The sequence below is a fragment of the Thalia democratica genome, chromosome 5, assembly GCF_965202585.1.
Source record: "Thalia democratica chromosome 5, ktThaDemo2.hap1.1, whole genome shotgun sequence".
NCBI lineage: Eukaryota > Metazoa > Chordata > Thaliacea > Salpida > Salpidae > Thalia > Thalia democratica.
In genome coordinates this window covers 46,892,291-46,907,232 of record NC_139169.1, presented here as the reverse complement: position 1 = coordinate 46,907,232, position 14,942 = coordinate 46,892,291, and the positions used below count along the sequence as shown (strand labels likewise).

The window sequence follows — 14,942 nt, the reverse complement described above, 5'->3', positions numbered from 1 at the left end:
AGTTAATGATGTCGTAAGCTGCTTCTTGATTTTGTTCTGAGAGACTTAAAAAAAAACTAAACTGTGGCGAAAACAGTATTTAAAGTCGAGTGCGGCGAGAAAAGAAAGCGTTTTTTTTTGAAACATTTCAGTCATAAGCTTTACAATATTATTTTAGTCGTTCTTCGACTTTAAATTGAATAGGTCGCATTTTAAGTTTAACTTAGTTGAAGAAACTTTGCTTTTGAGAACCGTATCTAGACTTAAGGGCAAATCTAGTCTAAAAGTTTTTTGCAAGTACGTTGTATTAAGTTCCTTTTGCTAAACTTACTAAGTTGTATTTGGCAACTTATACCGTATGTAGAAGGGTACTGACGATTTAGGAATCATTCACTTTCCGTCTACTTAATATACTAAATCAGTGGTAGTCAAACTAATGAAAATCTGTGCACACCAAACCGCAAAAAATAGTTTAAATGCACCCTAACTTGTAAAGTATTGTGCTGCTAGTGGTAAGGAACACGTAAAGAGCTTTAATTGGTTTTATATGGAGACTGCAGTAATTTCTGCGCTTTGTTGATTAAACCTAACTTATTTCTAATTTCAAAACTTCCACATACTAGGCTACAAAGATTGCACTTTTATATCTTTCCAATGGGCGTTTTTACTTCATCGATTTTATACTTACAATATTTTATTTCCACGCTCGCTATTTCCGCGGGGTGAGAATGATTGGTATGCAAATTTTTACAAAATTTAAGTTTAAACCGACCCGCGATAGTTAAAACTGTAGTCCGCGAGAATATGAATCTGGCCCGCTAAACAGAGCTTTGATACTTACCCTAAAGATTTTGGAAATTGAAATTTGTTTCTGAAAATTAAAACTAATTTATAGGAGATATGAAACTACCACAGTAGAAAAGGTCATGTAAAATTAGAATTTTGTCGAAAAGAATTAGACAATTGAGTAATTCATGTGTATTTAATGAAATTGAAATGCTTCAGCCAACCTGTTTCTAAAATATTTTACATCTGGCCCAGTGATTAAAAACGTTGCCAACTCCTTTCTTAAATATTAACTTATTTGACTTATATATATTTCACTTATATTATTATTTGACTTATTAAGACAGGTTGAGATATGAGGGATCAAAGTCGTTTAATAGAAATAATTTCTTTTTAGAATTCTTTTTTGGTGTCCATTTTCTGTGGTTGAAGCTAATTGATTTTAACTAATTAAAAAAACTATTTTCAAACAGTCATACAGCTAGAAACACACAATCAACAATATTTTGTTGACATAAGTAAAACTATGGTAAAAAATGTTATACTGCACAGTTCTGAACCCAATGAACGTAGAAAGAAAATCTGTCGTTATACGCACTTAGCCATCATGACTTCTGCAAAAGCAAGTTTTGCGTTTATATACTGAAAAAATTTTGCTTTTTGATAACAAATTAATTATTGCGGTTTTACTTCATACACAACTATTATTTCAAAATAATAATTAATTTTTGTTGTTTGTAAATAAAAAATTATAAACTGAAACTAAGGGTATACTTTTGAAACTAGTATTGAATCTTCAAATACTTTCTATTTTCATCTTACATCTTATCTTATACTATTATATTTCGCATTTAAGCCATTATTCAATTAATTAATTCACTAGAAGTTGCTCACCAATAAAAACTTGTTGCTGAGATTGGTAGAATTAGTTAGGGAAGTTAATTGTAAGGCGTATATGCTGCTAAGCGGACTTTTCTTCTTGTGAACTACTGCTAATACTTAAATAAATACAACTGTAAAGATATTGAGTGTATTTTTTTTACATCTTTATATTTTAATATCATCAAACCTAAACATCCGCAAATTTAGAAGATGTTTAGTGAAGAAAAAAAATAAAATAAATTTTATGTTGTATTAACAACAAATAAATTTTCGTTTGTTTTTGTTACTTAACATACTAATTTAATAAAGCTATGCATTTGATTACTCTTTAGGGTTAATTGTTTAATTTTCTGTTATATAAGTAAATATAAGGTTTAAATTACAAAAAAAAAAAAATTTAGTTCTGTTAAATCTAACTTCATTGATGTAATAAGCTGAAACTAATTGTTTAAGTTTTTTGTATTTATTAAAATTTACCTATGTGTACTGTGTAGTCTTTATATTACTGGTAGTATGTATTAAATAATATTACTGTGCTCAAAAATAATAAGTTTTTAGCATTTAATTTAACAACATTTTACATTTATTAGACAATTATTAGAATATAGTTTTCACAATCACCGATTAAATGAGGTGAGGACTCTATCATTATGAAAAATATTTTAGTATCATACAATTTTAATAAAAACTACTAAAGTCTGAATAGATCTTTGTATCTATCTAGCCTTTTAAGTACTAAATCTGTTTATTATTTCAAATATTTATGCTTAAGAATTTTTTGTTTCAACTATTAATTTAAATGTATAATTCGATTAATACCTTTTTAAGTCAGTTAGTTTTAAGTTGACTAAAAACTGCACAAAAATTAAAATGCTTACTAACTAATACAAATTTTCTTTTAAATAATATCTACTTTACAAATAATCGTAAAAAGTTAAAAGCATATGCTTTTTATAAACATTAATTTGAGTTATTTTTTAATCATTCGAGTAACTATTTACAAAATAAAAATTATAAGTTCGGTTGTTCTTGTTTAATAAGTGAAAATATTATAAACAATTAAAAAGTTCATTTATAATTCAGTTCAGTTTTTAACGAAATCAAATTTAAGTATTTTTATTAAAACCTAACTTAAAAAACTAACAAAAAGATTCAGAAAGAGTTATCACTTGATTTAAAGTATCTTCTTCGATAAGTTGAAAAAAAAAACAATTTTATTTAAAACAACATAGAAAAAATAAATAAAAAATTTAGTAACATAATTGTTTTGTAAGACATATACATCATACATAATCGTTTTATCATTTTAAAATTTAATCTAAAAAATTAAACAATTTTTATAGTTATTATATATTTTAATTTAGTAGCTTACTTAATTTTTTATTTACATACCTACTTTAGTTAATTCGAAAATCAACAATCTTTTACAATCACTTTCTTTTTTTTGTTGCTCAATTGACTTATTAGCTTTAGTCTTTAATTAGATTGAGTTGAAATTTGAAAAAAAGTACATACTTTGTGCTCAGTGATGCTTAGTGAACCAGTAAAAACTGGTGTATATTTAAAGGAAAAGTTCACATTCACCCCCATAATTCTAGGTAATTACCCAGATATGAAGTTAGTACAAATAGAAAAAGATAGTGAATAATATAAAGTTTTGAGTAGTATTCATAATTTAAGTTATTCTTTTTTTTATGGTAGGAAAACATCAGACTTTTTTTTCCCTGTGCAGTTTACAATTCAATAAACGCATTTTTACTAAATTCTGATAAAGTTGTTTCTTGTTTTAAAATCAAGTACAAGATGGCCACAAAACCTAGAAAAACCTGAAATTTGACAATTTATGCAAAAAAATACCTGGAAGTTTGTTAAAAAGTTGTGATGTTTTCAAGTTTAGGTTATAGTCAGTTTTAGGAGCGCGTATTTTAGTTATTAACTTTATTATTTTCAGAGGTAATTTTTGACATTATATTTTTGGAGTTTTCTCTAATATGTTCAATTTTTATATTAGCAGGTCTACTAATTAACAAAAAAAAAACAATAGATAACATAAATAAAAATTAATAATTAAAAAAAAAAAGCTACTGACTGAGGGTAAGGGTTAGGGGTAACAGTGATAATAAATAGTTTAAATTAATAAAAAAACTAAATAAAAAATTAAGACTAACTTTGATAGTAATTGCAAATATTATCAGGGCCTAATATAAAACATTTTTTTTTTGGGTAGAAAAACATCAGAAAATACTCACTCTCCCCTCTGCAACAAATTACATTTTCTGAAGGTCAAGCAAGTGAGTTTAAGCTCATCACATGTTATTCCACCTGCCCTATCTTTAAGTTTACTAAGAAAAAATTAACTTTTAACTAAAAATAAAACTAAAAATGTCTATGTAATAAAAAAAAATTTAAATAACTGAAATAATAACTAATCCTAACCTGTTATTGAAAAAACCTCTGGTAACACTCATTTGCCAAACACTCACAAGGTTAAAATCTCAACACTAAAAACCACAAAGTGTTAGAAAATCATGAAGCTCAAATCCCCAAGTAAGTATTTGCCAATGCTACCACAAAAAACACACCAACAATCCAATCATTTGATCACTGCAACCAGTGTGAATTCACAATCAGCTGTTGTAAACTCAAATAAACCAATATCTATTTTTAAGTATTTAGTTCTAAAAGAAAAAACTAACTAGAATAAAGAAATACTGTAAGTAGGAAAAAAGAAAAAAAAAAAAACCATTTGTATTGAAAAAAATAACATATATATATAGAACTAAAATACACAAAATAAACTTTTGCTTTGGACAGCTGATTCTGCGTTTAATAAGCTCTTCAGCCAAATTTATTCAATGAAAAGCAAACTTTTAAGTACAGCAATAAATTTATACAAAATTAGGTATTACGTAATAATAAAATAGATAGTTATTTTTAGACAAAATTGTTAACAGAGTTTTTAGATAAATTGTTTTTGATAATGTATGCAGCCAGTTTGTAATTTGTTTCTTTTGTTTAGAGATTCAGATTTTTTAACGTTTAAAATTTTGATTTTTTTCGCATTGCACAATTTACATGCATTTTTTAAATTATACTTATTTTTTGTTCTTGTTAATATTTCCCACTGAATTTTAAAATTGACTTTGTAACTTTTTAGTTTTCAAATGTACTGCAATAATGTTGTTGTATTTTTATGTTTTTTGTGTTTGAAACTGTACTTGTGCATAGTCCAGTCGAGCCAACATAAAACTTAGTCTGATTTTCAGTTGTGACTGTCGCTTTATATATAATATTTTCCATTAGGCAACTTCCATTTACCGGGCATTTTTGTTTTTTGCAGTCACACATTTGCCTCTCTTTGTCCTGCCATCTTTCGATTGTGTGCCATTATAAGTTGTTTCATGTTTGGCATGCAGGAATAGGACACTTCAAGTGTCTTCCTGTTAAAAACTTTACAATATGGATGGTCTTCAGTAAAGTTTTTGTCCACAATCTCTAGGAAGTGCTTCCCAACCCGTGTTGCCACACTTTTGCAGAATGGAGCATTGAAATATAAAATATTTCTTCTCCTTCTTACCCTTCTTGCTTTTGTAGTTATAGGCTAACTCGTAATCGTACCCACTTTCTCAATAATACAATATATATATGTATATATATACATACAGGGTTGCCACTCTTTGGGTCATAAAATCTTCCCTGAGTGACTAAAAACTTCAGTGAGTAACCTAAACTTCCCTGAGTTTCCCTGAATTTTTTCAAATCCTTAAAAATGTTATTAATTATTGAAAAATTATAATGTTTATAAGAATATTGAATAACTAGTTGCAAGGCTAAAAAAATTTCTAAATAAGCACTTGAAAATAAATAAAATTAACTGTTTTGAACAAAATTTTGAAACTGTATTAAACTAAATCTAGTTCTAGATCTAGAAAAACATTTTCTCAGAGATTTTTTAAAAAAACTTGAAATTTCCCTGAAATTTTTAGAAAAAATCAAAACTGCCCTGAGTCTCTCTGAGCTTAAAAAAAGAATCGAAATTCCCTGAGTCTCCCTGAGTTTTCCTGAGATTTTCTACAACTTAAAAATTCCCTGAGTTTCCCTGAATTCCCTGAGTGTGTGGCAACCCTGTATATAACAACAATAAAGTCAATAAATAATAAGAGTTTTAAAAATTTGTTAGTGTTAACTTTGTACAAAACTCAAAAAAAAAAAAAAAGTGAAAAAAAAAAATAAAAAAAAAAAATATTAAATAAAAAAAAAGATAAAAAAACTAAAATTTTTAAAATAAATAATTAAAAAATAAATAAAAATTTTGTATTAAATTTATACTTTTACCTCCAATTTCTAATAAAAAATATAAATAAAATGAATAAATAAAAGGAATTATCTTAAATCTAAATTAAAATAAGTAAAACAACTTAGCAATAAACAATATTCATTACAATAATTTATAACAATCACTCTTTTATTACCAGGACATTCATAAAATAAAGACCCACACATCAAAATCTGGTCCCAAATAACATGAATCAAATTTCAACACAAACAAAAAATACATGTAGAAGCACTCTAGATCTAATCCATGTAGGTAACCAACAAAAGGTTTTTATATCAAAATTTAAAAGGATATTTTTTTAAGTTTTTAAAAGTTTCAGGGACACTAGACCAAAACTTGGGACCCAAATACCTAAAGCAGTTTAGGCCAAGTCTTGTTCTAGGTCTTTCAGTTATAAAATTCATTTTCTTTGAAAATCTTGTATTGCGTGGATGAACAGAGCTAGCAAGTGTAAATTTATTGTATTCTACATCAAACCCTGTTATAGTATTACGCATCAACTTACAAATTTGCAATTTATACACATCCTTTAATTTTAGCACGCCAGTTTTTTTTAAACAAAGGGTTTGTTGTGGTCAAGGCAGGCACACGAGAAACATACCTGATCACTCTTTTTTGCATACAAACAATTGGTTTTAAGTAACAGTCAGCAGCACTACCCCAAACAGATATACAATATTGGATATGCGAATAAAACAAATTATAATATACCATTTTAAGTGTAAATGTGTCCAAGTAACATCTCAATTTTGACAAAACTAGCAACTCCTAGACAATTTCGATTTCAGAGAACTCAAATGTTTCTTCCAACTCAGCTTATTATCCAAAACCACACCTAAGTATTTTATACTATCACTCTGCTCAATAAGAAAACCATTAACCTTAACACTAAATTCACAATTTTTTGAAGTTTTGTTAAAAAACAAAAAATTAGTTTTTGAATAATTAATAAAAAGTTTATTAGCACGCAACCATTTATCAACTTTAACCAACTCCTTATTAATAGTTTCATTTAAATATTCAGGGTCACTATGTTGGTAGCTCAAGCAGACATCATCAGCAAACAATCTCATATTTTGCGCCTCCCATAAGGTTCCTATTGTTGCCTCCGACTTTGACCGGCTATATCTCAAAAATTATTTTGAATTTTTAAAATCTGTAAAAAGCATCTTGTAGCTTAGTAAAAACTATATAAAATAAGATAAAAAACCAAAAAAGGGTGTTTACCCCCCCCCCCCCCCCCCTATGCCCTTAATGTGTATACTTTACTTCTTTATAATTTTATTAAAGTTGTTTTAATTTATAAAATAAGTTTTAAGAGAGGTTTAAGCCAAGATTAAGTTTACTTATTATTTGTATTTTTTGTATAGTAACTTAAGTTTTTAAAGTAAATAAGAGTATATCTATTTGTTACAAATTTTATACTTTAATGATAAGAGGAAATATTTTATATATGAAAATAAAAATAAATGAGTGCCAACAAAAAAAAAATGAAGCCCACAAGTTGTGGCTTGATTTAGAAAAATGATTCTCTTCAACAAGTGTAGGAGCAGCAGATGTGAGCAATTTAAATAAAATGAGGCAAATGATTTTAACTGCCAAGAAAATGAAGCGGAATGCAGTTCAGATGAAGGAAACCATATCTTCATTAGATGAAGAGGTTGAAGAGTTAATAAAAATAACGGAGAAAATAAGTTTTAGTACATACATTAAAAATAAACAGTATTTGATTAAGTTCTTTATTGTTTTAATGTTTTAACTGTAAAAGTTCATTATTGTTTTAAAGTTTAAGTTTTGAAAGGTTGCTATTCATTCAAGGTTTTAACTGTAAAAGCTCCTTATATGTCGTTTCGTTTATTTAGATACATTTATTCTAGGAAATTCTAAAAAGTTGTGTCTTTTTTCAGACAAGCTGTGTATATAAGGTAATAATACAAGTATTTTGCTGATAGAGCTGTTTATTAAAAACATCAATCATACACAGATGGTTTAAGTGATGTACTGGAAGTTTAATGATAGAATTCAGCAAATTTTGTTGTTTTTAACCTGTATTAAAATTAGATTGAAAGCTTTATATAGTTTCAAGTGTTTGATTATGTATTTTAGAATAAGTTTAATTTAAGAGGTTGATTTCGAAAAGTCAGGAAAATTTTGGTAAAAAGTCAGGAAAAGTCAGGAAATTTTTCTCAGCTTGATCAGTGGCAACCATGCTAGTTGGCAAATCAACAAATTGCAAAGCACCAGCACTAGAAATACAATCCAAATAGTCAAAAGTACCCTGATCTCTATTAAATAAGTTTATATTTATATCACCACCGATTATATAATATTTATTCTTTTCATTTAATGGGTCTAAAACTTTAAGGAAATTTTCTTTAAAAGTATCGAATTCAGTGCTTGGATGTCAGTACATTACCGATTACAAAAGATATATTGATTTATTTAATAGAGATCCACAAATCATCTACATCACACTGCTCAAAAGACACACCTTCTACAACCTCATAAGAGTGGCAAGCTCTAACAAAAAATGCAACACCACCAGATTGATTACTATTAGACAATTTATTTACAAAATCATATCCATACAAATTACCTACAAAAGGTCTCAGATTTGTTAGCCATGTTTCATACACACAAATCACATCAGGCAACCCCTCAGTTACACTCAAAAATTCCTCAATTTTATAAAGATTTTCATTCAAGCTTCTTATATTCATAAAAACAATACTAATACAATTTTTCTTGTTATATTTCACACTATACAGATCTAAGTAACTCTCATTCTTAATTTCAGAAATACTAGGTTTAACAGATTTATAAAAAGAATCATTGTTAACATTCTGAAAGGGAAAAACAGACTCCTTACATATATCACAATAAAACTTGTAATCACTTTGTTTGTATAGGCTTAGTTTCATTTTATTTTCAGAAGCACACTCAACATGACATTTTTGGTAGCATATAAAATAGGTTAAACAGTTTTTTTAAGTTTTTACAAAACAACTTACATTTAAAACATACAGACATTTTTAGCTAACAGGTTTTGAAAAAAAGGGTAAATTATTTTTGCACATTCCTGCAAACTTTTCAATTGATACTTTTGAACATTTAAGATGTATCCATTTAAAGCAGCCTTCACAAAACAAACAATCATCTAAATTAGAGAATTTTTAAAAACAAGATTTGCAGAAATCATCACTCCAAACATAAATTAGTCCTAGGTTATTTACACAGTCTATGCAATAAAAAGGATCTTCATTATTAACAAAAAATTTAAACTCATGTTCAGATAATCCACAACAACTTAAATGGAACCATCTTTCACAACAATCACAACAAATAGAATCCAAATTTGGGCGTTCAAAGTCATTTTGACACACCCTGCAAACACATTCTAAATTAACTAAACTATCTAATTTAAATTTTAAAGAAGTCATCTAAACATATATTATTTTTTTAATATAATTAAAAGATAACAAATAGCTTATTGTTGGTTCTGCAGTTTTTCAATATCTTCAACTGAGTTGATAACAATTACTTTAGACTTCTCATTCTTTCTCAACAAAATTGTGCCACTTAAGGACCATGCATATTTCCAACCTTTTTCTTTTTGAAACCTTCTAACAAGATAAAGAAGGTTTCTGCTAGTTTTTGACAAATTTTCATTAAGATAAACCCTTTCTGCCTTTATGTCATTCAAATCAGCATTAAACAATTTCTTTTTTTCTTTCATTACTCTAACTTTTTGGTCTCACGATTTGAATGTAACTAATATAGGATTAAGCATTCTCTTTCCTTCCTTCTTCTCTAGGTTGGTTTCAGCATCTATGGTCCTCAAGCGCCTAATTTTTCCTAACTGATGTCTCTCTATTCTTGGATCTACTTTCTTCAAAACTTTTATTGCAACAATCTCAACATTTTCATTTTCACAAGTTAAGACACCCTGTATTTCAACATTGTTGCCTTTCATCCAATTTTCAATCTGATTCAGCTTAATGTTTGCTTGCTTGCCATTTTCCTCTATATCAAACATCTTTTTAGTCAATTTCTCATTTTCCAATTTCACAGTTTTTACATCCTCCTTGATTTTTTCATTCTCTGTCTTCATATCATCAAATTTTGAATACAAAAAATCAAGTGAATGCTGCAAAGAGTCAATCACTTTTTTTTGATCAGCTAATTTATCAGTAACTTTCTTCATTTGAGTACCAAGCTTATCAGTTGACTCTTTATGCACTAACGTCAAATTCTCATCAGTCTTTTAAACATGGCTCTAGTAACTCTCTCACTCATATTCATTTAATAATTCTATTTTACTTTTATAAAACCTTATTCAAATAGAATTTAATATATTAGAACATTGAATATAATAGGTTAACATTCAATATATACAATATAAATTTCATATATAGGAATTTCATATTAAATATTCCATATTATTTCACATATAATATGAAATTCCTAAAAATATAGTATCAAAAAAGTACCTTTGAAAATAATAAATTTAAAAAGTAAAAAACACTGCTAGCCAACTATAACCCAAGTTAACTGTTTTATTAAACTTGAAAAAGTTGTATTTTTTTTTGTCTTCAAAACCTGGTAGTAAATAAAATATTTAATTTGCACATTATTATTGCACATTATATTTATTTAACAAAAACAGTTTTAGAATTCAGTTATGTACTTGGTACAACTATGTTTCACTGATAGGCAGATCTTCAGATCAAAGGTATAAACAACAACCAAAACATTTTACATATTTACAGATACAGTTTTAATATCATACAGTTTTTATACATATATTTTAATGTTTATCATTGCAAGATGTAGAGTTTGAGACTGGTGTTTTTTTACCTTTAAAAAAAATACAGGGTTGTAAAACCTGCAAAAAGTTCTTAAACCTGACTCTTACTGCATATAATTTTTAGAGGTATTATCTGTCCTGCATAAAACCTCTAAATCTTAAGAAAAAAAACATCAAAAAAAATCAGGGAAATGTTTAGCATCCACAAATTAAAAATGTCAATTCAAGAGCCATGTTCAAACCCCATTTCCTTGACACCTCCATGTGATTTGGAGAATGTACATACTAACCCTACAAAAAAAACCCAACATTAAAACCTTATATTACCACAATCAATCCAACAACCCCAAAAGTCTGTAAAAAAAGCAATCAGTCCCATTGTACACAATAAATATGCAAGTTATCTGATAATATACATATTTTCATTAATGCTGAAAAATCCTACAATGACACCCTAGTCAAAAGGGCTTCCAACCACTCCATGAATTCAAATGTAATAGGGAACCCAATAAGAAAAAGTCCAGAAGAAGAAATATTATAACATCCACCCCCATACTGCAAATTAGTCAAAACCAAAGTTGGAAAATAACTCTTCCAGTTTGTAAACAAACATTTTTCTGAAGGCTCCAAGCTAAATAGGGTATTTAACAAAACACTATCAAGATCACCTATTGCTGTTCTACTGACTTTAAAATAATTGTCTAAGAGCACAATAAGTAAGTACTAAGAAAACCAAATTCAACTGCAGAAATGACATCTTGTATCTGTTTTATGGTCAATGCCTGCAAGGAGATAGAATACAAGAGCACAATCTCCCATCAAAATACAACTAAAGAGTACATAAGGCTCCACATAGGTATTTATCAAGATGAGATACAACCAGCCAAAATGTTGCTTGAAGTCTAATAAAATTATCTAAACAAAGTTGCTGAGATCTATAAAGAGAAAAATCTAGACTCAAGTAATATCTTATGATCCATCATGTACAAAACACTATGCAACGTCCCTCAAAGACTATAAGCGTGCAAAATAAACAGTTAAGAAAGAATGGGTGTTGAAAATACAACAGATAAAAATCACTAAATTTAAGAACAGAGCTGGAGGCCCTATGCCCCCAAACTAAATCATATGAACCTACCTAACATAAAAATATAATGTTACTATTTTACTAAAAAGTAGTGTACATTTTAAATAGGTCCTATTTGTGTAGATAAGAGTGAATAAAGTTGAAACTGACCTAAAATAAAACTGGCCCAATAAATTTATTAAATTTGGTCTGCAACGACCAATTGCCTGCTGACCCCTGCTCTAATCTTTTAAACCAATCTGCCAAACTAAGTACTTTTTTCTTAATATTTTCTATCAAAAATTTTTTTTTTTTACTAAATTTAACAAAGTTGCCTAAAGTTCATGAAATTTATAGATGATTATGGCAAATAATATGATTTGTTTTTCTTTATTAAGGTCAAAGGAGTGTTAAGAATTTTACAAGTGTATTTTATTTTGTAGAGTTTAATCTAAGCTATCTGACAATTTAAACTGCTTAACAAAATTCAAAGTAATTTTTGAGAAATAAGCAATCAAAGTTGGTGACCTTAATAGGTTCCTGTTAGAAGGTGCAAACCAGAAATGCAAAAAAAACTATTTCACTAGAATTTTTTATTTTTTAACCAATCTTCTTCAAATTTTTACAGGAAGTCCATTACTAATATTTAAATTAATTGAATGTAGAAATATTTTTTATTTTAAAAATAAATATTTTATTAATAAAAAACACTTTTTTTGGTTATTTTTTAAATTGCAACATTTAATTTCTTTTAAACTATAAAAGGAATTTTTCTTGAAAATTTGAGGTGTAGGTCAAAAAATAAAGGAGACGTTAGATTTCTATTAAATTTGTTAATTTAGGAGAAAGTTGACAATAAAAAAATTGAGGTCTATAGGTTTGTATTTGAAACTTTTAACAATAACGTCTACATCTCAAACTAAATAAATTTTTATATTTTAGAAAAACGGCTTGTAGTTTATACTTTAAGCTTTCATATAAAAGCTAATGTTATTTTAAGTAAAAAAAAGTTGGATCCCTACCTTATGCCCTTAATAATTAAATCTTTAGAAAAATTAACAATTTATCAGAAGAAATTATTGTAAGAAGCACACTCATTTTTCTATACAACATTAAAACACTTTCCTGATAATTGACTTTAAGTACTACAACAACAATTGGATTAATTTCGGAAGAGAAGTAGCATTTTTTGTTGTTTTTCATATTCATTTTGTCTCTCATATTTAGAAATTTTGATTTTTGCTGAAATTTTTTGTGATTCTTTCAAACTAAACTTTTAGAGTAGAAATGTCTATTTTGGACAAGTTAGGTGTTTTATGTCCTAATATACTCTCTACCACTGTCTAAAAGTATTTTTTGATAGTTAGAATTTTAACTTTTTAACTACCACCCAACCATATAGGACAACTAGTAAGCCTGCTATCAGCCCAAAAAAGCTATGCGTTTTGTGTTTTAAAATTAATATGTACAAGTTACACAACAAGTACAACTATGTAACAGAAAAAAAAATCCTATTTAAAAAATCATTTTTACTTAAGGTTCATAAAGTGTTTTTTTTTTCTTTCCTTCAGTCATTCCCAATTATCATTGATGACATCTATGGAAAATTGACCTTAAAAAAAGTTATGGGGTTTTTTTGTCCTTTTTTATATGATCAACCTGTTTTTATTCTTCAGTAAAGGGCAACTATAAGTATAATACAAAATAACTATAGAGTTATTACGTGTTTTAATTGTTCACTAATTTCAGTTAATTGGGAACTTAAAAAATAAAATAAATTCAACCCATGCAAAAGTGACCTCTTGTGCAAAATTGACTTTTTGTGCATATTTGACACCTACCTGTTTTAGCTGGCAGGCTGGATACAATATCATGTTTAACTGAAATTTGTGCCTTTAAATATAGCAAAATACTTAAGCCAGTATTTTCAACTATTTATTATCTCTGGCAGAAAAGAGTTTGCATATTTTAAGAATTTTAGTTCAAATGTTCAATAATTAGTTCCAGTAAAGAATAGATTTTTAATTTTTTTTAATTCTAATAAACTTGTTAAGCGTAAAAACCTAAAGTTATATGATGTTACATTGACTTATATCTTATAATCGTGTAAGTTGTTTTTTTAATTTATAGTTAATATAGTTGTTAAAAATTAAAATGGTTTGTGAAAAATGCCAGAAAAAGCTAGGAAAAGTCATTACTCCTGACCCATGGAAGTCAGGTGCAAGAAACACAACCGAAGGAGGTGGAAGAAAGGTAAATGAGAACAAATTGCTCACTCAACATAAGAACAGGTTCAGCCCGTACAGCTCTGGAAAGTTCAAGAAATGCCGTGTTTGTAAGAGCTTGGTACATCAGAAAGGTGCATATTTTTGTCAAGGGTGTGCTTTTGTAAAAGGAATATGTGCTATGTGTGGTAAAAGGATGGTTAATACAACTAACTGCAGGCAATCCACTGCTTAAGCTTAATATATTTTGAAAGTTTTTGTATATATTTTTGAATGACATGTTTTGTTTTTGTGCACTACTAATGGTTAATAAAATATATTTTATCTTTTTGCTTTTTCTTATTTGATTTTTACAACAAAAATAGTATAATATCAGATTCAGCTAAAAAGGTTGGAAGACTTTTACCACTTGAAAAAAATAATACCTACATTATTATTTTTTTAAATTTCATTGTACTCATGTTTGAAAATAAAAATGCTTCTTATTCCTCTCATTTGAAATAATATTATGTAAAGGTTGTACAATTGTTTACATGTTTTCTTTACTGTATAAAATATATTTTCTAATAAACATATGTTTTACCTGACTTACTTACTTTTAAACTTCCTTTGCTAAACATTTAAGCATTAACAGTGTTTTCAAATATATTTAAGTATTTTTTAGAGTTTCACACTTTAAATTGTATCAATCGTTTATAAGGCTCAAAACTAAACTTAAAACATAAATAAATACTAAAATATTTCCCAGTTTTCGATATTTTTTCCTGTTTATACACTTTTTTTTTTAAGATGTTGTTGTGTGAAGTAGTTGAATCTTTTTAAAAATTGAAATAATGTTTTTAAGGTTATTTACAGTTAATT

The 14,942-nt window shown here is 27.3% G+C and overlaps 1 protein-coding gene across 1 annotated transcript; it reads left to right on the top strand.

Moving 5' to 3' along the window:
* Positions 1–13,990: 13,990 nt before the first annotated feature.
* On the top strand, positions 13,991–14,659 carry LOC145835753 (cysteine-rich PDZ-binding protein-like). The gene has a single exon (XM_082943464.1). It carries the CDS (start codon positions 14,011–14,013, stop codon positions 14,314–14,316), a length of 306 nt encoding a protein of 101 aa, XP_082799590.1. The 5' UTR covers positions 13,991–14,010; the 3' UTR covers positions 14,317–14,659.
* The last annotated feature ends 283 nt before the right edge of the window (positions 14,660–14,942 follow it).

Bases quoted from the DNA above. Each gene is read 5' to 3' on its own strand.
- LOC145835753 (XM_082943464.1), top strand. From the start codon at position 14,011: ATGGTTTGTGAAAAATGCCAGAAAAAGCTAGGAAAAGTCATTACTCCT.